Below are 22228 nucleotides of genomic sequence, written 5' to 3'. Positions count from 1 at the left end.
TGGCCATAGCAAACCGAGAAACTGAAGATGTGGAGTAAAATCCCATCCTCGAAGCCAAAAATACTGTAACGTTGCACACCACAATATCAGAATTCCAGCCAATGAACTTTTATTCTGTTTCCACATGCAAGGATGTACTAACACACTTAAATAAGAAGGACATTACCGTACATCGGTCACGTAAATATTAGACTGGCATGCCAGCTTACATATGACTGTTGGCACACAGCCCAACACTTGCTGTGCCGTGCTGTGCTGTCTGCACCGATGCAAGTGGGCCTCTTTAGGCCAGCCATGGAGGCACTTGTAGTTTGATTATGCGCACATACTGTATAGGGTTACAACAGAAACGATATGCGAGTCTAAGGTGGCAATCGCTAAAACAGAAGCATTTTTTTGTTGCAATGATATTTCTTCACAAAATTTCAATCACTGACTTTCTTCTCCAAATACGAAATTTTTTTATTGAATAGCACCTACATAGGGAAAAATAACCATTGTAATAAAATAAGAGAAATAGAAGGTCATATGTAAATATTTATGTCTTCATTTTCCCCACAAACTATTTGAAAATGGAATGGTCAAGGAATAGTCTGAAATTGTTTCTCTGAACCCTCTAACAAAAATTTAAACGTGAATGGAGAGCAATCACACTGATGTACATGTGGATTGATTATGCCATGAAACTAGCAACTGGTGACTTTATACATTTCTTGGAATATTTATTCTTTATAAAAACTATTATTTAATGATATATAATGGTCATACAAACATTGTTAATTACCAGGTATTTTCAATGCCCATGACTTCTAAGTGGCTGCCAATATTTTCTGGGTAGCGAATGTCTGGAGTTGAGCAATTGCGACTGTTAGTGTCACTATTATTTTCATCCAAGTCTGCAAAAGTCTCATTAAGTGGAGTAAGACCATTTATTTCTTCACAATTAAAATGATTCTCATCATTTACAGCTGCTGAACATAAGGTGAAGACAGTGGCGTCTTGATCCATTCAAGATAAATGTGATTCCTGTGAACAGTCGGAAAGTATTAGTGTGACATGTTTATTTTTCAACCTCCTCCTCCTCCTCCTCTTACTACTACTACTAATAATAATACTTGTTTTAGTTGAATGAGGCTTAAAAGACAATATGATACCGGTTGTTTTCAGCAATGAAATATGCTGTCTTCTAAAAAGAGGTACAAAATTATGATGAATAAAAAGCTTCTTACTACATTTTTAAGTTAAAACTTATCAACAGTGATTTCAATATTATGTGAAATAGCCTTTTAATGTATGTTTGGCTTCAACTGTAAAACCCTGTGCAGTGAATTTTACATGTGTATTGGGAGAGAACAGTTAATAAAGGGCACTGGTATATGCACTACACTTGAAAATAAGTATGCTGTAGTAAAAACAAAATTTACAGAAAAACTGCAACATTCAGGGCATTTGGAAACTCATTACAAACTTCTAGGATTTGTAGATGGAGTCTGTACATAATATTTTGAACAGGAACCCATGTCCAGAAACTTACCATTTTTCTTCTACAGTGGCTTCAATTCAGACGTTTAACTTGTCCACTTCTGCTTCAGGATTGGATTAGGCATGCACAGTACAATTATTAGGAAACAATTCAAAATGAAACATAACAAAAATGAGCCCAGCATACTCTACATACAGAGTGTAAAGTTTAAATGTTAATACCAAAATATGTGCTCAAGTGATAAATGGATATTTTGTTACGTTTCCTTTTGAATTGTTACCTAATAATTCTACTGCATCATGGCTAATTCAATTTCTCAAGCAGAAGTGGGTGAATGAAACATCTGAACTGAAAGTGTCTTAGAACGGAAACAGTATGTTTCTGGACATGGGTTCTATTCTCACTCCCTTCTACAAGTCCTAGGAGTTTGTAACAGGTATTTCCAAACACCCTGTATACCAAGCAGGTTAATGGAATACACATACCCTTCACCTACTGCAATTAGAATTGCCGTAACTTAACTCTGAAGAAAAAACTTCTGATACGGGGAATAACTATCACCTGTCTACTACAAATTACAACCATACAACGCAGTTTATTACATTTCAGTATGCACAACCAGTTACTATAGGGACTAATCCACTGCTTTGACAACACTGAATATATATATTTTCTATTTTTATAACTGAGGCATTTATTGATGTGCTACTTTGATAAATATGCAGAGATCAGAGAATGAATGCAGGAGAGAATTCCCATCACATACACAGAGGCCTTCTCAGAACTGAAACACAAATTTACGCAAGCTACGAATATGGCTATGAAAAGTTCAACATTTTATTATGTGTTGTTATAGTATAGATAGAATGATCCCACTTTCCTCTAATCTACGAGGTTACTTGGCTTGCCACTTCCTGGCAATTAAAGGAGTGGGGTATGAGAGAGGGTAAACAAGGGGGAGTGGGGGACAAGCAGGTGAAACTCACATAGGCACTTTCAGTAACACAAAATTGGTTTGCTGCCTAAACACTTTGAGTGCTGCAAGTTTATCAACCTATTATCTCTTTTAAGTCTTCCATATCTGTTTTGGTTTTGTTCAAAACAGAAGCTGTTGTCACAGTATTATGTTCCTGACTATGACCAGTTGTGTGTACTGCATGTTTCATTTTGCATTATGAATAAAGTGTTACTCATATTCTGACTGATTTTTGCTTGCATCTGCAATATTAGGTGAAGTAAATGATTTCATATTTGTTTTTGTTTCATATGAAACAGATGGTGGTGGTGATGGAGAGTGTTGTATGGGCGCACGATGGCAAGGTCTTCAGCGCCTGCTCAGTAAAAAAATGAGACAGGTGTCAAGAAAATACTCAGAACAGCAAGATAAAACAGAACGTAAAACATGTGCCTACCCACATCGAAGCACGGGACGAAGCATGCCGTCAGCAGTAAAACATGGACAACACAGGAAGAAAGTAGGAGGGGGAGGTAAAACAATATAGCAGATGGAAGCGGCTGGCTGACCGCAAAGAAAAAAAGGGAGGAGCCAGCCACTTTGCAATACACTAAAACCTCCAGCCTAAAAGTTTAGGCCAAAGTCCAGACAAATCACAAAACTTCAAAACCCTATACACACACGTCTCATCATTAGCTAAAACACAGGGCAGATCCCCATCAACTTGTGCTTCCGCCCATGCATCACGGTATAAAATGCAGTCTGTTAAAATGTGGCAGTCAGAGATGTGCACACCAAAAGCATCACAAAATGGGGGATCCTCCCGCCATAATAGAAAGCTATGTGTGAGAGGACATTCCCCAATCCGAAGACGCGTGAGGGTCACTTCTTCCCGCCTGAGCAACTGGCAGGAGGAACGCCACGGCCGAGTTGTTGACTTCACCAACCGCAGTTTATTGGCCGTCACTGCCAGCCATTCTTCCTCCCACAACTCCATGCACTTCTTGTGCAGTGCAGAAATTACAGACTGCACGGGAATAGGACACTGGACCACATCCTGCTCTCTGCAGGCCTCCTTGGCAGCCCGATCGGCCAGTTCATTGCCCCATATTCCTACACGACCAGGCACCCAGCAGAAGGACATCTCCATAACCCGCCGTTGGAGCAAGTACAGTTGGTCATATATCAGCTGGACCATCTCTTCAGTTGGGTACAGATACTGCAATGATTGTAAGGCACTAAGAGAATCGGAGCACAGGAGAAATCGATTGACCCGAACAGGATTCATCCGCTCCAGTGCCTTAGGATAGCATAGAGCTCCGCTGCGAAAACGGTATATTCATCAGGGAAGCGAATCTGGGTAACATGATCAGGGAACACTACAGAACAGCCAAGGACATTCTCCTGTTGGAGCCATCAGTGTAAATGATGGTAAAACCGCGTTGTTAAGAAACTTAGATTGGAATGTCACATCTGGTGTACTGTCTTTCTTAAACTTAGTCAAATCTAAAATAAGTGGGACTCCGGAGGAGCCAAGGTGGAAATCTGCTCCAACTGTGATGGAAAACATGAAGACCAGCCATATCCATCGCAGAGAGGCAATCCTGTGCGCAAATGCCATAGGGCCGCGTCGCTCATAGCTGGTTATGAAATAGCCGTGCCAGAGGAAGCCGAGTAACGGTATGGTATGCAGGTGTGTAAGGTGTGGACAAAGTTTTATACGAAACAGAAGCTGGTTTTGTCGCATAGCATTTGTTCTCGCCTACGAATCTGTGCCCAAAATGCTCGATTTAAATGCATTATAAGTATACTGTTCGTATTCTACTTTATTTTAGATCTCATCCATTTTTCGTACTTTCTTGCATTTGATAAAGAAGTTTATGTTAGTAGGTTTTGACAGAATTGTTATTCAACTTTATTACAGCTTATCATGGAATGAGTATGAATTTCTGCTTGGATTAGTGTTGCTTCTTGTGACTAAGTATATCATTAAACATGAAACACAGGAGGTATTTACACAGTATTTAGATGCAGAGCTGAGTCAATGTTTATTTCATGAAAGATACAAACGGAAATAATGAGCAATTTTTGCTATTTCTCATTTAACAGATACATCCGAGAAGTAATCAGCTACAGTATTTCTAATGTGGTTTGTTGCTGGTCATCATTGTACTTTTTCATCAGTATGCACATCTTCTGTAACTAAGAATTGTTGTGTGTTTGCATGTGTATCCATCTCTCTCATCAAAATAATCATGAATAATGATGCACACTTTTACCAGTTAATTGCTTTATGTAGAATGCCAAATGTACATTCCATGTTTCTGTGGGTTCAATACAAGCAGTAACTGAGAATCTTTTTCAGCAGTTGACAAGCAGCTGATGCTGCTTGCTAACCTGCGATAGTACACGTTACTAACACTTTTGCATTGCATACCCTTACTCATGAATAGGTACACATATCAGTGTATTTGCAAGATAAAATTTTTTTGAACATTAAGGTACATTTTGTATGATGGAATGTGCTGTATTCTGCTACTAGTATATGAGAGTACGAGTGCGCCAACTGTAGTGTCACCACATGTTTGTACTTAAAATCAACCGCCGACTGTATCAGTGTGGGCCAGCCACTAGAGACCGCCTATAGGAAGTGTGCACACAGCACTGTCTCCGTTGGGCCTCTACCAGCGACTCGCACATATACACACATGGAGCAGTGCTAACTCACTCTCACTATGTTATTTTAGTTTGTACTGCCCACATCAGTTGTTCTGTGTAACACATATGTTGCACCTTCTGACGATTCTTTTGTCTTGTTAAGTGTGGAGTCATGAGAGATGTACTTCCTTTACTGTCCTGAGGTTTATGAGTAAAGCCACATTTCTGTTACTTGGATCAGTTTCATATATTACTTGGTTACTACAAAACTACCAACGAGTTTGGAATGGTTTCCGCATATGCAGTCTTTAAGTGTGATTTCATCAGGTTTACTCACTATGGATAACATGCTACTGGCCCTGATTGAAGAGCTTACTTTGGCGGTGACCACTCTGTCAGCTTCCACTGACAGACAGGGCACTGTTACACAGTTCTATCCACCTACCTTTCCTCTATGTGATGATTCAGCCAAGGACTGGGAAGCTTACGAAAAGGGACTCTGATAGTATTTTTTGGCTTTTGGTATGACAGTCTTGAATTGGTTCAAAGCCTTATTCCTCTCATAGATTACACCTAGGGTATATCAACTACTGTCCCAACTTGCCCCTTTGCAAGAACCAGCAGTTCCTACTTTTAATCACATGTGCAAATTACTGACCAACTACCATCGCAAATGAAGGCATATCATAGCAGTGAGAGTTGAATTCTACCGATGCTGCAAGAGACCACACCAGTCATACAGAGCCTGGGCAGCCAAACTTCACACACACAGCCATGTGTGTCAATTCATTACTGATGCCGACAATGACTCTTATGCAGACTCTACGGTGCACAACACAATATCTGTTCAGATCTGGACAAGAAAGTATGCCAGAAGGCTCTACTCTGTGAAAACTCACCCCACTGATAGAAGTTTTGTAAATAGCACAATCTTTTGAAGTTTCTCGGCCAGTGGGTGACCAAACTGAAGTGTGAGGCAATGTGGCAGTAGTGTCACAAGATGTGTCCGCTAGAATGACAGGCAGCTTGCATGAGGAAGTGGCAGTAGCAGGGGTAAACATGCGGTCCCGCGCCAAGCAGACCAAGACTCGTCCAAGCAGCCGCAACCACTGCAGCCCAAGGGTCAGTGTTCTGTTTTCGTCTTGTCCTTTGTTTTGTCCAATACAAACATTCTGCATGCCCTACGCACTGGGCTACTTGTAATGCTTGCCAGACGAAAGACCACATCGCTTCACTGTGTTGTTTGCTAAAGGTTGCTCAGGATATGGACATGGAAGTAAACTTTGTGACTCTAATGCCTGTGACTTCTACCAAATTGTTTGTCGTGTTAAGTGTTTTTCGCAAAGTGCTCTGGCTAGAGGTCAACACAGGTGCAGCGGTGACGTTACTGAATTCTCTAACCTATGTGGAGTTTAGGCTTACCGCTATTGACACTGGTCACACGGAAGTTGGTCAATTATAACAAACAGAGCATTGTGCTGTTGGAAAAAATTATGGCATCTGCCTTTTACAAGTCAGTGGTTCATTCCATTACATTTTGGTGGTTGCTGATGCCTGTGTTGAGAATTTGACCAGGATGGACACATTTCATTTGGATTTCCTATCACCAATGCAGTTCACCTTGTGTCTTATCAGGTACTGTATTCTTAACTGGAAACACTGACTGAGGAGTTTATGGACTAGTTTTTGGAAGTAAAGCGTGTGCTACAATTTTTTCTGCTCATATTCTTTGAAATCCATGGCTTGCCCTCATTTTTATTGTTGACATCCTATTCATGTCACCCTGAAAGATCAAGTGAAAGCAGAATTGGGCAGACTTCACTCTCTAGGGGTGGTGCAATCTGTTGTGGCTAGTGAACAGTTGATCTGTTTGAAGCATATCTGCAGGTTTGTGTGGATGAAGAGTCTCAGCAATTTCTGATTTTGAATACTCCTTTTGGTCTTCATCAATGTCTGCACCTTCCTTTTGGTGTGGCTACCTCACCAGCCACTTTCCAATGATTTTTAGAGCAATTCCATTAATTATCTGGATGATACCATTGTCATGGCTCCTCCATGACCAATCCCTTGAAAAATTTGCGCACTTTGTTAATTCTGTCTTATGGTCTGCAAGCTTACGGTGACATCTTGCAAAATCTCAGTTTTTTCAACCATCAATTGTTTATTTGGGGTTCGAGGTCTCGTAGGATGGGGTTCGCCCTCTGCCAGACCACATCTCTACTGCTACGTCTGTGTCACCCTTGTTCACAAAGGAGCTCTGTCAGGCCTTCCTAGGAAAGATAGCCAACTACCATAAATTCCTGGAGGGACAGCCACATTGGCCGATCTGCTGAATACCTTGTTACGCAAGAATGTTCTTTTTTGTTGGAGACTGGATCGCGAACTTGCTTTTCAAGTCTTCAAATCCAAACTACTCCTCTTGGGCCCTGGTTTAGCTACGTTCTCTCTGAACCAGCACATAGTTTTGGAGACTGATGCTCCACAGTATGGCCTCATCATGGCCCTAGCACACCAATACGCCGACAGCTCTGAATGACCTGTAGCTTTCATCTATAATGTTACTCTCAGTTGGAAAAAGGAGGCTCTTGCCATAGTCTATGCTCTCCAGAAATTTTATGTTTCTTTGTATTGCTCCAAGTTACGCTTTATTAATGGTCATAAAACCTTGGTTTTCTTGTTTAACCCTTACACTTCCTTGCCTGATAAGGTAGCACACCGCCTGCAATGCTGGGCGCTATTCTTTGTCTTGTTTTAATTACAAAATCCACTTTCGACCTATGTTTAGACATGCCAATGCGGATGATCTTCCCCGCCTTCCTGTGGGGCCTGATCCAGACTTTGATCATGAAGAATTGCATTGCTTCTATATTGATACTGAAACACAGGCTGTGGTCAATGGTTTCCCAATTATGAACTCACACATAGCAGCTGCCATTGCTGTCAACACAGTTTTCTGGCAGGTGGCTCACTTTGTTCAACAGAGCTGGCCAGATAAACCACCGGGTTAGGTTTTGGACCCACTGAACAACTATTTTTCCTTATGGTGTCGCCCCCTGTTTTTGACAGTGTTTTATAGTTGTCCATGGATGACCTCTCTCCCATAGGAGTCATTTCTGCAGAGTTACAGTTCGAGGTTCTCCACCAAGGCCATTGGGGAGTTTCGCACACTAAAATGTTGATTTAATACGTGTTTTTAGGCCAGGGATTGATGGCAAAATTGGCTGGTTTGTCGTGGCCCGTGAGAGGGTGTCCGACAACAGGCAGCTCCCAGCGTGTCTCTGTTCCACTGGTCTGCTCCACATCAGACACGAGAACGCTTTCACAGAGACTTTGTGGGTCCCTTCTTGAATTACCTATTGGCTCTTGTTTCGAACACATTTTCCCAGTTTTCCTACATCCTCCAGAGTTCACTTATATCTCTTGAGGTCACAATTCGTATGCTTTTGAGGTGTTTTTTTTTCCTACTGAGGGATTGACTTGTGGTGTAGTTTCCAATAATGGACCCCAGTTTATAACTCTCACCTTTCAAATTGTTTTGTTCCTGTTAAGACATTTGTTACTTTACAGCTCCACCATTCCATCCCCAATCAAATGGCAAGGCGGTACGACTAGTGTGTATGTTCAAGTCCTAAAAGAAAAAGTTTGTTGTGGATTCTTCACCGGCTGACATCTTTCTTTGTTTTTTGAGCACCTATTGTTTCATGCCTATGGGGGGATCTGAGCCTGGCTGAGTCACTTCACAGTCAGCAGGATGCACGCTCCCCCACCTTCCGCAGCCTGCCTTGCACCTGCTGGTTGCATCGTGCTGCGATCGCCAATGTGGGCGCAAGGGTTCAGTCACTGGCCCAACTCGATTCCGGCCACTGTTGCCATATGCCAGGGACACCACCATTGTGACGACCTTATGGCTTACAGGGTGGTGGCACACCACTTTGGTCATTTGTGCCCCAGCTCGCCGCTGGAAGCTTCCAACATCGCTTCAGCCTGCCCTGCTGCCCTCTGCTTTGAGCCTGTCATCACCTGCCATGGAAGTGCCCACATGCCATTGGCTGCCGTCTCCACATGTGACCCACTGGGGTTCAAGCTTCCTTGTACTGGCTTGTACAGTCTCCGGCCTCGGGCCAGCTGTTTGACTGGGCCACCTCCACTGGCCCCTCGCCATCATCACCTAAGCCATCGTCATCGGTGGATCCAGCTCCGTCTACTCCAAACTGGCACCTGCCTGCTAAGGCGGCTGCTGCTGCTGATGATGATGATACAGAGATGACGAAGGCACCCTCCTCCCTGCTACCATTGTCGGGCACCATGTGGGCCCAACATCCTCAGGCGCACCCGTGTGTTCCAGTCCTATTCTCTGGTGCCCGTCCAGCCTGGGTGCCCCCTGGCACGAGGGAGACTGCTACTAGTGCATGTGCGTGTGAATATGCCGACTGTAGTGTCACCACATGTGTGTGTACTTAAATCAATTGCCAAATGCATCAGTGCAGGCTTGCCACTAGAGGCCACCTGTAGGAAGTCTGCACACGACACGGTCCCCACCGAACATCTACCAGCAACTCGCACCTATGTATGCACGGAGCAGCGCTAACTAACTCTCACTATGTTCTTTTAGTTTGTACCACCTACATCAGTTGTTCTGTCTCTCGCTGATGTTGCACCTTCTGATGATTCTTTTGTCTTGTTACGTATGGAGCCCCAAGAGGCTTATTTCCTTTATTGTTCAGAGGTTTATGAACGAATGAATGAATGAATGAATGAATGAAGCCATGTTTGTGTCACTTGGATCGGTTTTGTGTATTGCGTGGTTACTACAGAATTTGTGATCTAAACTGCAGCAAACCAGGCTTTTTCAATAAATTATGTCTACATGCTTTAACAATGGCAACATTTCACAAAGATAATGATAAGGTGTCCATTGTGAAACTATGATGAATGATGATGATCACGTTAACGATGGTGATTTTGGGTTTAAAGGGATTAAACAAGCTGGTTATTAGCCCCTTGTTGCACTGAAAATTCATGTATGGCTATGTGAAAAGAGAAAAGGAGAACAGTCAGCTTCAGGGTCTGTGACTTTGTTGTCATGGTTGAAAAGGTACATGGCAGTAATTTAAGTCAAATGGTTTAAAGTCAGATAAAATTCAGGCTGCTAAAACTGTAGCCGAACACTGAGGGATAAGCCAAGAAGGGAAACTGTAGTCAGTGGGACTAAAATGGGGTGGTAAAATGATGACTGTACAGCTCAGAGTACAAATTAGCTTAAACAATTACATAAATAAAACATGTACATAAAACTTTTTAAAAAGTGTGACAGTAAAAAGGAAGAAAATAGCTTCAGGTCACTTGGGGCGCACACCGCAGTGAGAGCTACTGACACCACATCCAACGCTGGCACTATGCACTGAGTTGCATCGAATTTTGTTATAAAATCCACTTACCATCAGGAATGACTTGTCAGCTGCTGTCCTACCATACACAAGTATTTGGGATGTGGAGATAGACTGGATGTCAGTAACAAAAAACATTCTGGGGTAGCACTGCCTTTTAAGAAGCTCGTGGTATTGGTACAAACAAGGTCTTTTGCTGGGATAGTTTTAACGTACTGCAGTTTCATGATTTGGTAACTAGCTCTGCAGCGCATACACTGCTTGCACTCGGCACAGAATACTTCTTGTGCCTGCTTAAATGTGCAGAAGCATAACCAACACTATTGTTGACTTTCAAGCCATCTGTGTAAATGCATGATGAATTGTGGTAAACATGGACAATCTAACAAAATAAGGGTATTCTGGGGTCAGGTTTTTCCTTAGAGCTGTGAAAGAGATCCATCCAAATCACAAGACTGTGTACACACCACTGGGGGTGCCAAGATGGAACTATGTACACAGACTAGAAGTAGTTAGTAGAGGACTCCCACAGAGCTAACAATCATACCCAAGCTGGTCTACCTATATTTGGGAGATTTGCACATAGTTTGAGCTGCTGGTTGTGAGAGAGAGTCGAGTAACACGGAATGGTTATAGCATCTGACAAACTGTGATTAAATAGTTTGCTATGAGTAGCTGGTGTCTGAGCCACAGGTGTGTGGCACTAGCTTCCACCAGGAGTCTGTCTTCAGGGCTTGTACGGAAGGCTCCAGTTGCTAAATGCACATCACTGGGGTGGACAGGATCAAACAAGCACAGTATTGATTGAACTGCTGATTCATACGCAACATCCATAGACCAGGCAGAATAAAATGAAAGCTTTCCAAAAAAAAAAACTGTGCAGTCTGTAACCCAGGAGGTACTGTTTAGGCTCTGGGGGTATTAAGTTTCCTCACGCAGTTTACCTTCAGCTAGCATACACATTTTGGTATACACACCTGCTGATAATGCCAAGGCAATGAAGGATGCAGAACCAATGGAACTGGCAGCCAATGAACTGGTTATGACAGGGCATGCTCACGCCATGTGTATTGGGAAAAGCCTTTGGTTTCTGAGGCGCGAAATTAAGACGAGTGTTGACTCACATCACTAGTATGTTTGTTAGTGTAGAGGCCTGATCTGTTGATATTCTGTCACACTTAGACATTTGCTTCTTTACTGGGTTCTCTTTCATCATTTGTTCTCTGTCATATTAAGTGTGCTGTTGACGGTTCTCGCATGTGTATCGTGTTTGATTGGTTTAGTTCTTTGGATGTTAACATCTCTTGCTGTTGAAATCTTGCTTTGGCTTGGACACAGTGTGGTGTTTTCCTCCCAGTTTGCGAAATCATATTTTTAAACTGGCACCATGGGAACAAATTACTAAACATGGGGCAACCATGTTTACTTATCATCAAATAAACGGCCGAAAAATCTGAAAGTTTCAACGACTTCAAGTAATTGTTTACCGAGCAGAAGTTCTAGGCGCCATAAATTAATTTTACTACAAGTTTCAATCACTCTGGATCATCTTCTGATCTAAAACAAAGTACAATTACATATGTACCATCTAATATTTTATAATAGTAGAAAAGAAAAGGACTATACATAAAAGAAGAATTCACCTCCATAATTACATGAGCAATCCATCTTGCCTGCTTAGAACAATCTATCAGAGTACTGTTTTTTCAACTGTAGGCAATGTTTTAAATAGGTAGATGTTGGAGGTAGGCGGTAGGAGGGGGCAGGGGAAATGGAGTGAGGCTGACTAGAGGAGGGGAAAGGAAGCTGGGAGGGACTGGTGGGGATGTCATGAGTTTAACAACAGAGGTTGTTTTAAAATTATAGAATGTATAAATATGTAAAAATTTTCGTTAAAACACTAGTAGCGTAGAAAAATGCAAATGTAAACTGTAAGCAGTATAAAATAGTGAAATTATAAAATAAATGGAGGGGGAAAGGTGGGTCGGAGATAGATAGTGGCAGGGATGCTACGGGCTCAGTAAGAGAGGATCTTACATTGAAGTTTCAAAAAGTAAATGTAAAAACCTTCTGTTAAGAAACCGGAATGGATGCAGTGTGACATTTATTGTCAATTGCATTTGCTTTTGTGTGCTGGTGTTGCATGGTGCACAGTTTTGCAGTATGTATGGAAGCTAGTCTGCAGACTGGCCTGCTGCTAGGATTTTGCAAAAACAGACATGATGTCTGATAGGATAGCCACAATCAGTGATTTTACAATGTTACTTATAATCCGTATTGATTGCAAAATGTTTATTCATATGACCGGTTTCGGTTCTTCTAGAACCATCTTCAGATCTGATATTTCTGGTAAAGGAGTAACCTGTCCAAACACAGCAACTTTCACATGCTGCATCACACTGATGTGTGCAATCAAGATGGATTATAAGTAATACTGCTGCTAGGACATTATGTGAGTTGATACGCTGCCACTGTCTCTTCTCAGTGAGTGCAGCTGTTGATCATCCGTGTGCTGCAGCGAGATGGATGGTTGGAAGAGGCTTTCAAATTTTCTAACAAATCCACTGTTATCAAAATCATTTGGCTGATTTAATGGGTAGCCAGGCACTTGCAGACGGTGTGTAAACATTTCAATATCTTCCAACAATGTTAGGAGGTGTCTCTTAGGTTCATTTTGCAGCACTTCCAAATGCATATCAATCTTTCAAACAGCATGCTTCAATGTTAGAAGATGCTCACCAAGTGTTGTTTTATTACTATGAATTGAAGTGTGTTCTTTGTAGTGTATTTCTGACGTCCTCCCCGTTTTACTTACGTAAACTTTTTGACAGTTTCCACACATCAGTTCATATACACCAGCTGCCATGAATTTTGAGGCTTTTATATTCACAAGGTGCCTCAGTCTGAAGTGAATAATGTCATTAGTTTTAAACCCTATATATGAATTGATATTGTGAAACTGACTAGCAGTAACTTTGATAAGCATCCTAACTCATGGGCATTTACATGACTTACTTGCCTTTCTGTTGACCTGTTAGCATGCTGCCACATATTTTACACTGTTGTTGCCTTAATTTTCTGCAGTAACTTAGTTACCGTTGATACTGGATAACCATTGTTCACTGCAAGTTGCTTTATAATAGTGATTGTTTATTCCTCTCATGCTCACTTAGCAACAGTTTTAATAACCTATTAATCATGGATCAAAAATATGTTATCTTTATTCTTTCTAGGTGTCAAGACTTTAGTCAATAATAATGACTACACAGGCTGATTTTCTGTGCACGCTAAAAGGGTGTTTACCTACCTTTCTTGTAACCAAAATGTAAATATAGTTTGTGTTTTCTTTTCTTTTTTTTTTTTCATGCTCAACAATAACCCTAATATTTGGGTGACAGCACTTATACTTTCTGCTCTATCATTAACATCACTTTGTACTCCTTTAACTAACAAAATTGCACCATCCACATTAACGGCAACAGTGCAGAATTTTGTGGGCTGCTGCAAGGTTGTTAGTGAAAAATTAGTTTCCAAACGATTAAGGAAAATCGTCATTCATAATGCTGGCTCATTTCCCATGGATAGTCCTTTAGGATGGTGGTATTTCTTACCATTAAACGTGAACTAGTTCTGGGTTAGCATCAGTTCTAGAAGCTCCATTAATTCAACTATTTTTCCTAAGGCTAATTTATTGTTCGTCATAAGGCTGTTTTTAATTATCTCTAGTGCCTCGCAGACAGGCATGTTAGTATACAAATTTACAACATCTAGGGTTGCAAAGATGGAATCACCTGGTAGAACTGCTTTCACAACTTTGCCCGAAAATTTTTGTATGTATTTTTAGAATGTTACTGCACATAAAATGTGTGTATAGTTTTCAACCACTGTGCCAGCATTGCATTTATCAGGGCATTAGAACTCAGTCTCATGTTGGATATAACCCTCACGGATTTGTCCTTTTTGTGAAGCTTAACTTTGGCACGCAAGTCTAGTGTTTATGGGTTCATGTCTATATACCGCTTTTTTCCTGTCAAAAACAGAAAATCTGAGTTTTGAATTTTCTGTCTCCTGACATGGGGGAAAAAATGGCCCACATACTCCACAGAGGAGAAATTGGAGCTCATGGCCACCACACTAGTAGGATCTTTCACACGGAATCTGGTTCCTTCCAACACAGCGCTCACACTTGAAACTGACCAGGTGATCACACGTCTTGTAGCCCAGCCAGCGTGTATAAAAATCAGATGCACAACCACACACGAAATTACATGTGCTACTGAGTACTCCTCACCTAGGGAAGCCCCTAGTCATGACTGCATTCGAAACCATGTCCTCCAAGAGTTCAAGGCTAAAGCTATCAAATACTTTTACACACATCACAAATGCAATCCTAAAACACCAACACTTCCTTGTCTATTGTAGGGCAGCCAAAATCCTGATGTTGAGGAAGCCAGGGAAAGACCACACTCGCCAACAAAATTACTGCCCCAGCGTGTTGAGCATGCTCAGCAAGGTTGCTGAGAAGATAATACTAAAAAGATTCATTCGGTTTTGTATGGATGATAACAACCTGTGGATGGAGGAATTTGGCTTCAGGAATCACCACTCCACAACACAACTCCCAAGAGTGGTAGAGTACATAACACATGGCTACAACATGAACAAAGCAACTGGGACTGTGTTCCTGGACATTGAAAAAGCCTACAAGCGCATCTGGCACAATGACCTCATACGCAAACTTATAGACACCGGGTTCCCCAGACTGACTTAAGTCTTGCACACTCATACCTCTCAAACAGATGTTTCAAAATGGATATTTTTAGGGTAAATAATCAGCACAACATGTTATCCAAGGAGGGGTATCCCAAGGCAGCATCCTTAGCCCCTCTTGTTTAATGTCTACATTAGCAATATCCCAACAACAAGCAACACGATGGTAGGCATTTAAATGGATGACACTGTCACCCTTGCACAAGACTGGAAACCATCGGTTTCAACAAGTGTGAGGCAGTTCTGTTTACTCACCAACTGAAACTACTGCACAAACACTAAGTCTGTAGGCAGATAACACTACATACATGCCCAATTCGCTTCTCAGCCAAAGTCAGATCCCTGGGACCTGGCTGGACTGGAAGCTTACCTGAGACGGCAACATATAGGAGTAGGAGAGTGTCTCCATCCATTTACACAACACTGATTAGACCACTGATGACGTATACAGCTCCTGTCTAGGGAGATGCAGCAGCTAAACACCTGAACTGCCTTCAGAAAATACAGAGCAAAGTTTTACGCTTCATAAGCAATGCGCCCAGATATACTCGTACAATGGACCTACACAATGAATACTGCCTAGAGACACTCTTAGAGGTATTAAAAAAACATGCCAATTAACCATACAGAAAATATAGTTACTTGATCATCCCTCACATCCTGCATCTGAGAAACTATGATCACAACCATAAATGCAAACTCAAGCACCCAAAGACACTGCTCCTTAGGGACTAACAATCTATAGCATTGACTTTATGGACTAATAACCTATCATATGCATGTAATCATGCAACTGACACAATAAGGCGAGCACTTGCATAACAGCCAATGACTAACACCGTTAGCTGAGCTGCAGCCAAAAAGAACTAGCAGTCACAGGGAAATCTAACACAATACACAAACCAACTCCCAACACAAACCACACCCACCAATTCTTTCAAGGAGCATTGAATCGACAAACTAATGATGATACTACTATGTTACAGGAGACTATGGCCCAGGAGACTTCATGGCCAGCAGCAGTGAATCCCCCCCCCCCCCCCCCCCCAACAACAGGACAGATTCATTATGTGACAAACATGGCCATTACTTGTGGTGCTGATGCACAATACCCAACCACTAACACAATCCGACCTTTGCATGATCTGTCGCAGATAGCAAGAGTCTGCTACTGCCCTCGCTATCCGACCCGACTGTCACAGAGCTTTCTTTTCCCTTTGCATTTTTTCCCCTCTATCCTTCAAAACACTACTCTTCTCCCAATGGGTCCATATTAATGGGTAATCCTACCCAGATGTATGGATATCACCACACACTGCATACAGTGAACTCCTCAATCAAACACTGAGCAAGCACAAGAGGAATAAAGAAATCACTATTACAAAGGAAGTTGCAGTGGACAATGGTTACCCAGTCTCAACAGTACCTAAATTACAACAGAAAATTAAGTCAACAACAGTGTAAAATCTGTGGCAGCATGCTAACAGGTCAACAGAAAGGCAAGTAAGTCATGTAAATGCCCATGAGTTAGCATGCTTCTCAAAGTTACTGCAGTCAGTTTCACAATATCAATTCGTATATAGGGCTTAAAACTAATGACATTATTCACTTCAGACTGAGGCACCTTGTGAATATAAAAGCCTCAAAATTCATGGCAGCTGGTGTATACGAACTAATGTGTGGAAACTGTCAAAAAGTTTACGTAAGTAAAACAGGGAGGACATCAGAAATACACTACAAAGAACACACTTCAATTCATAGTAATAAAACAACACTTGGTGAGCATCTTCTAACATTGAAGCATGCTGTTGGGACTACTGATATGCACTTGGAAGTGCTGCACATTAAAACCTAAGAGACACCTCCTAACAGTGTCAGAAGATACTGAAATGTTTACACACCGTCTGCAAGTGCCTGGCTACACATAAAATGAGCCCAACGATTTTATTAATTCTGCACTTTTTAGGAAGTTTGAAAGCCTCTTCCAACCATCCACCTCACTGCAGCACACTTGTGATCAACAGCCCCACTCACTGAGAAGAGACAATGGCAGCGTATCAACTCACATAATGTCCTAGCAGCAGGCCAGTCTGCAGACTGGCTTACATACATACTGCAAAACTGTGCACCATACAACACCACCACACAAAAGCAAATGCAATTAATGATAACTGTCACACTCCATCCATTCCGGTTTCTTAACAAAAGGTTTTTACATTGACTTTTTGAAATTTTACTGTAAGATCCTCTTTTACTGAGCCCGTAGCATCCCTGCCACTGTCCATCTCCTACCCACCTTTCCCCCACCATTTATTTTACAATTTCACTATTTTATATTGCTTCCAGTTTACATATGCATTTTTCTTCACTACTAGTGTTTCAACGAGAATTTTTACATAATTATACATTCTATAATTTTAACACAACCTCTGTTGTTAAACTCATGACATCCCCACCAGTCCCTCCCTGCTTCCTTTCCCCTCCTCTAGTCAGCCTCACTCCATTTCCCCTGCCCCCTCCTACCCCCTACCTCCAACATCTACCTATTTAAAACATTGATATGAATATAATAGAGGGAAACATTCCATGTGGGAAAAATATATCTAAAAACAAAGATGATGAGACTTACCAAACAAAAGCGCTGGCAGGTTGATAGACACACAAACCAACACAAACATACACACAAAATTCAAGCTTTCGCAACGAACGGTTGCTTCATCAGGAAAGAGGGAAGGAGAGGGAAAGACGAAAGGATGTGGGTTTTAAGGGAGAGGGTAAGGAGTCATTCCAATCCCGGGAGCGGAAAGACTTACCTTAGGGGAAAAAAGGACAGGTATGCGCGCGCACACACACACACACACACACACACACACACACACACACACACACACATCCATCCGCACATACACAGACACAAGCAGACATTTGTAAAAGCAAGCTTTTACAAGCTTTTACAAATGTCTGCTTGTGTCTGTGTATGTGCAGATGGATGTGTGTGTGTGTGTGCGCGCGCGAGTGTATACCTGTCCTTTTTTCCCCCCTAAGGTAATTCTTTCCGCTCCCGGGATTGGAATGACTCCTTACCCTCTCCCTTAAAACCCACATCCTTTCGTCTTTCCCTTTCCTTCCCTTTCTCCTGACGAAGCAACCGTTCATTGCGAAAGCTTGAATTTTGTGTGTGTTTGTGTGTCTATCTACCTGCCAGCGCTTTTGTTTGGTAAGTCTCATCATCTTTGTTTTTAGATATATTTAAAACATTGACTACAGTTGAAAAAATCAGTACTCTGATAGGTTGTTCTGAGCAGGCAAGATGGGTTGCTCATGTAATTATGGAGGTGAATACTTCTTTTATGTATAGTCCTTTTCTTTTCTACTATTATACAAGAGGACGTCATTATCAGGAGAAAGAAAAACTGGCATTCTACGGATCGGAACATGGAATGTAAGATCCCTTAATCAGGCAGGTAGGTTAGAAAATTTAAAAAAGTAAATGGGTAGGTTACAGTTAGATACAGTGGGAATTAGCAAAGTTCGGTGGCAGGAGGAACAAGATTTCTGGTCAGGTGAATACAGTGCTACACATACAAAATCAAATAGGGGTAATGCAGGTGTAGGTTTAATAATGAGTAAAGAGATAGGAATGCGGGTAAGCTACTACAAACAGCGTAGTGGACGCATTATTGTGGCCAAGGTAGACACGAAGCCCATGCCTACCACAGTAGTACAAGTTTATACGCCAACTAGCTCCGCAGATGACGAAGAGATAGATGAAATGTGTGATGAGATAAAAGAAATTATTCAGATAGTGACAAGAGACGGAAATTTAATAGTCATGGGTGACTAGAATTCGCTAGTAGGAAAAGGAAGAAAAGGAAATGTAATAGGTGAATATGGAATTGGGGTAAGGAATGAAAGTAGTAAATGAGTTTTGCTATTCGGCAAGCAAAGTAACTGATGATGGTCAAAGTAGAGAGGGTATAAAATGTAGACTGGCAATGGCAAGGAAAGCATTTCTGAAGAAGAGAGATTTTTATTAACATCAAGTATAGATTTAAGTGTCAGGAAGTCGTTTCTGAAAGTATTTGTATGGAGTGTAGCCATATATGGAAGTGAAATGTGGACGATAAATAGTTTGGACAAGAAGAGAATAGAAGCTCTCGAAATGTGGTGTTACAGAAGAACGTTGAAGATTAGATGGGTAGATCACATAACTAATGAGGAGGTACTGAATAGGTTAGGGAGAAGAGAAATTTGAGGAACAACTTGACTAGAAGAAGGGATCGGTTGGTAGGGCATGTTCTGAGGCATTAAGGGATCACCAATTTAGTATTGGACGGCAGCGTGGAGGGTAAAAATCGTAGCGGGAGACCAAGAGATCAATACACTAAGCAGATTGAGAAGGATGTAGGTTGCAGTAAATACTGGGAGATTAAGAAGCCTGCACAGGATACAGTAGCATGCAGAGCTGCATCAAACCAGTCTCTGGAATGAAGATAACAACAACAACATAAAATATTAGATGGTACATATTTAATTTTACTTTGTTTTAGATCTGAAGATGATCCATAGTGATTGAAACTTGTAATCAAATTAAGAAATTGTGCAACTGAGAGGGAACACGAATGAAAATTATCTCAAATATCTACTCATATACAGCAACTGAATTCTCTCAAGATGATTATGTAGACTATAGCTAGAACTTCTGCTTGGTAAACAATTACTTGAAGTCGTTGAAACTTTCAGATTTTTTGGCCGTTTATTTGATAAGCAAACATAGTTGCCCCATGTTTAGTAATTTGCTCCCATGGCGCTGGTTTAAAAATGTGAATTCGCAAACTGGGAGGAAAACACCACACTGTGTCCAAGCCAAAGCGAGGTGTCAACAGCAAGAGATGTAACATCAAAGAGCTAAACCAATGAAACACGATACACATGTGAGAACCGTCAACAGCACACTTAGTATGACAGAACAAACGAGGAAAGAGAACCCAGTAAACAAGCTAATGTCTAAGTGTGACAGAATATCACCAGATCAGGCTCTAAAAGGTTGCTCTGAGAATATAAGACGTGTTGCTGATGCAATTACGTAGGTGAATTCTACTTTTATGTACAGTTCTTTTCTTTCCTACTATTGCAAAATATTAGATGTTACATACTTAATTTTACTTTGCTTTGGATCTGATGACGATCCAGAGTGATTAACACGTAATCTAATTAAAAGAGTGTGCAACTGAGACAGAACAATCACCGATAATTATCTTAAATATCTAAAGTTCTAGGCAAGGATGTACATTCCTGAGTTAACAGATGTGCATGACATATGGTTTGTGGGAGAAAATTGATATCCATGATTCAGGGCCCAGTTGCGCACTTCCTGTATGACGTCTTTAAGTTGGTGCTCTGCAGTGTGCAATAATATGGAGCTGCAATACAAACAAAGATCATTCACATACAGTAGACAATGAAAATGAGAATCCCACTGCAGTCCTGATACCATTGGCTGTGACAGTGTGGAGGGATACGCTCACAACCAATCCCTGAGAAGGCCCGTTTCCTATGCATATTCATTCCTGAGGACTGAATCTACCCAGACCAAGAACAGTTGGAGGGATGGTAAATTCAGGATAAAAGTGGGTAATCAGCTTCGAAAGCTCCACTCAAGCACTGTAGGCATAATGCGATGGTACCTGGTGGTACGTTACGCCTACTGCCAAGTGAAAGAATGCAGTGATCAGATGTTGACATTGTGCGAAAACATTGCACACTGCTGATTCCAGTTGAATCAGATGGACAGTTGTGGATCAGAATACTTGAAAGCCACTTTGAACTGCAATAAATGTCCTCTGCCTTCCACGCACCAAGACAGTCATTGGTTTCCATTTTTTCGAAAAACTTATTCAGCCCACTTGTTAAAGAGATTGGCCAATAATTAGTCAAAATCTGAGGGTCTTCTCCTGGTTTAAGGATAGGAATAGTAATATCCTGTTCCCATATAATTTGAGTGCAGAACCAGAGTTCATGTTTTATGCTGTTGTTACTAAGGTGTTTAATCATTTAATTGGGCCCAGGGGCTGTGTCTTGACAATCTGTTGAAGCGTTGTGGAACTTCCTTTCACTAAATGGAACAATGTGGGATTCAAGGTCTCATGCATATAAGAAGTATTAGTTTCACTCACGTGGAGAACACTGCAAGTGTCATACACTGATTTCTCAGAAAGTCCTCTCAGTGGAAGATGCGAAAATGACCAAACACCTGTTTCGGTTTATTTGTAGATTACCATTACTGAAAAAAATGACAGTCAAAAGTTTTCATGGTATTTCCCAAGCATTTTATGTGCCTTTTACTGCGTGATATCCTCAGACGAAATGACGGCCTAGTGGTTAGCATCGCAGCTTCTTATGTTTGTGAACAACATTCGAAACCCGATTATCGCTTTTATTTTTGTCCTTCATTTATATACCCATGTCTGTAGGAGATTACTATGTGGATGTTTTCCAATGAATACTGATATATGTTGACCTTATTCATCTACTAATTGTATGTAAGATGGATTAATTAAAAAGAAAAGAAAAGAATGAGAAAATTATTTGAAGTTGTTTTTGGTGAAATTCCTGTAGTATATCTTGATTCATAATCAATTGCAAGAGCCAGTTTTTGGAAATGTGATCCATTAGCAATGGTTTGCTGCAAAATTATTGCCAACCCATAAGATCTTCACCAATGTTAACGATTTTTCTTTCACCAAATGAGATTCATATGAATAATGTCACTGTGCAAACCTGCCTTCGCGCGATGCTTGTAGTGTTCACAATATCTGCGTTTTGAATGTTTCTATGATTACCTTCAAAGCTAATACACCAAATCTTCCTGAAGAATAAATTATATGAATAAAATATAAGAATTAATACAAGAATAGATATGAGAATGAAATATCAGAATATGATAATTTAAAAAGAGTTTAACCAATTGATATG

The 22228-nt window shown here is 41.1% G+C and overlaps 1 protein-coding gene across 3 annotated transcripts in view; it reads right to left on the bottom strand.

The window, feature by feature from the left end:
• The window catches only part of LOC126092050 (uncharacterized), a 206835-nt gene that overhangs the window by 152923 nt on the left and 31684 nt on the right, over positions 1–22228 (bottom strand). For all 3 annotated transcript variants that reach the window (XM_049907455.1, XM_049907454.1, XM_049907457.1), the window contains exon 2: positions 785–1026. In XM_049907455.1, the coding sequence (XP_049763412.1) occupies positions 785–1008 (224 nt within the window). In that variant the 5' untranslated portion in view covers positions 1009–1026. The remainder of the gene's footprint in view (positions 1–784; positions 1027–22228) is intronic.

Source organism: Schistocerca cancellata, chromosome 7 (genome assembly GCF_023864275.1).
Source record: "Schistocerca cancellata isolate TAMUIC-IGC-003103 chromosome 7, iqSchCanc2.1, whole genome shotgun sequence".
In the NCBI taxonomy this organism is placed as follows: Eukaryota; Metazoa; Arthropoda; class Insecta; order Orthoptera; family Acrididae; genus Schistocerca; species Schistocerca cancellata.
This window is presented reverse-complemented; position numbering and strand designations above follow the sequence as displayed.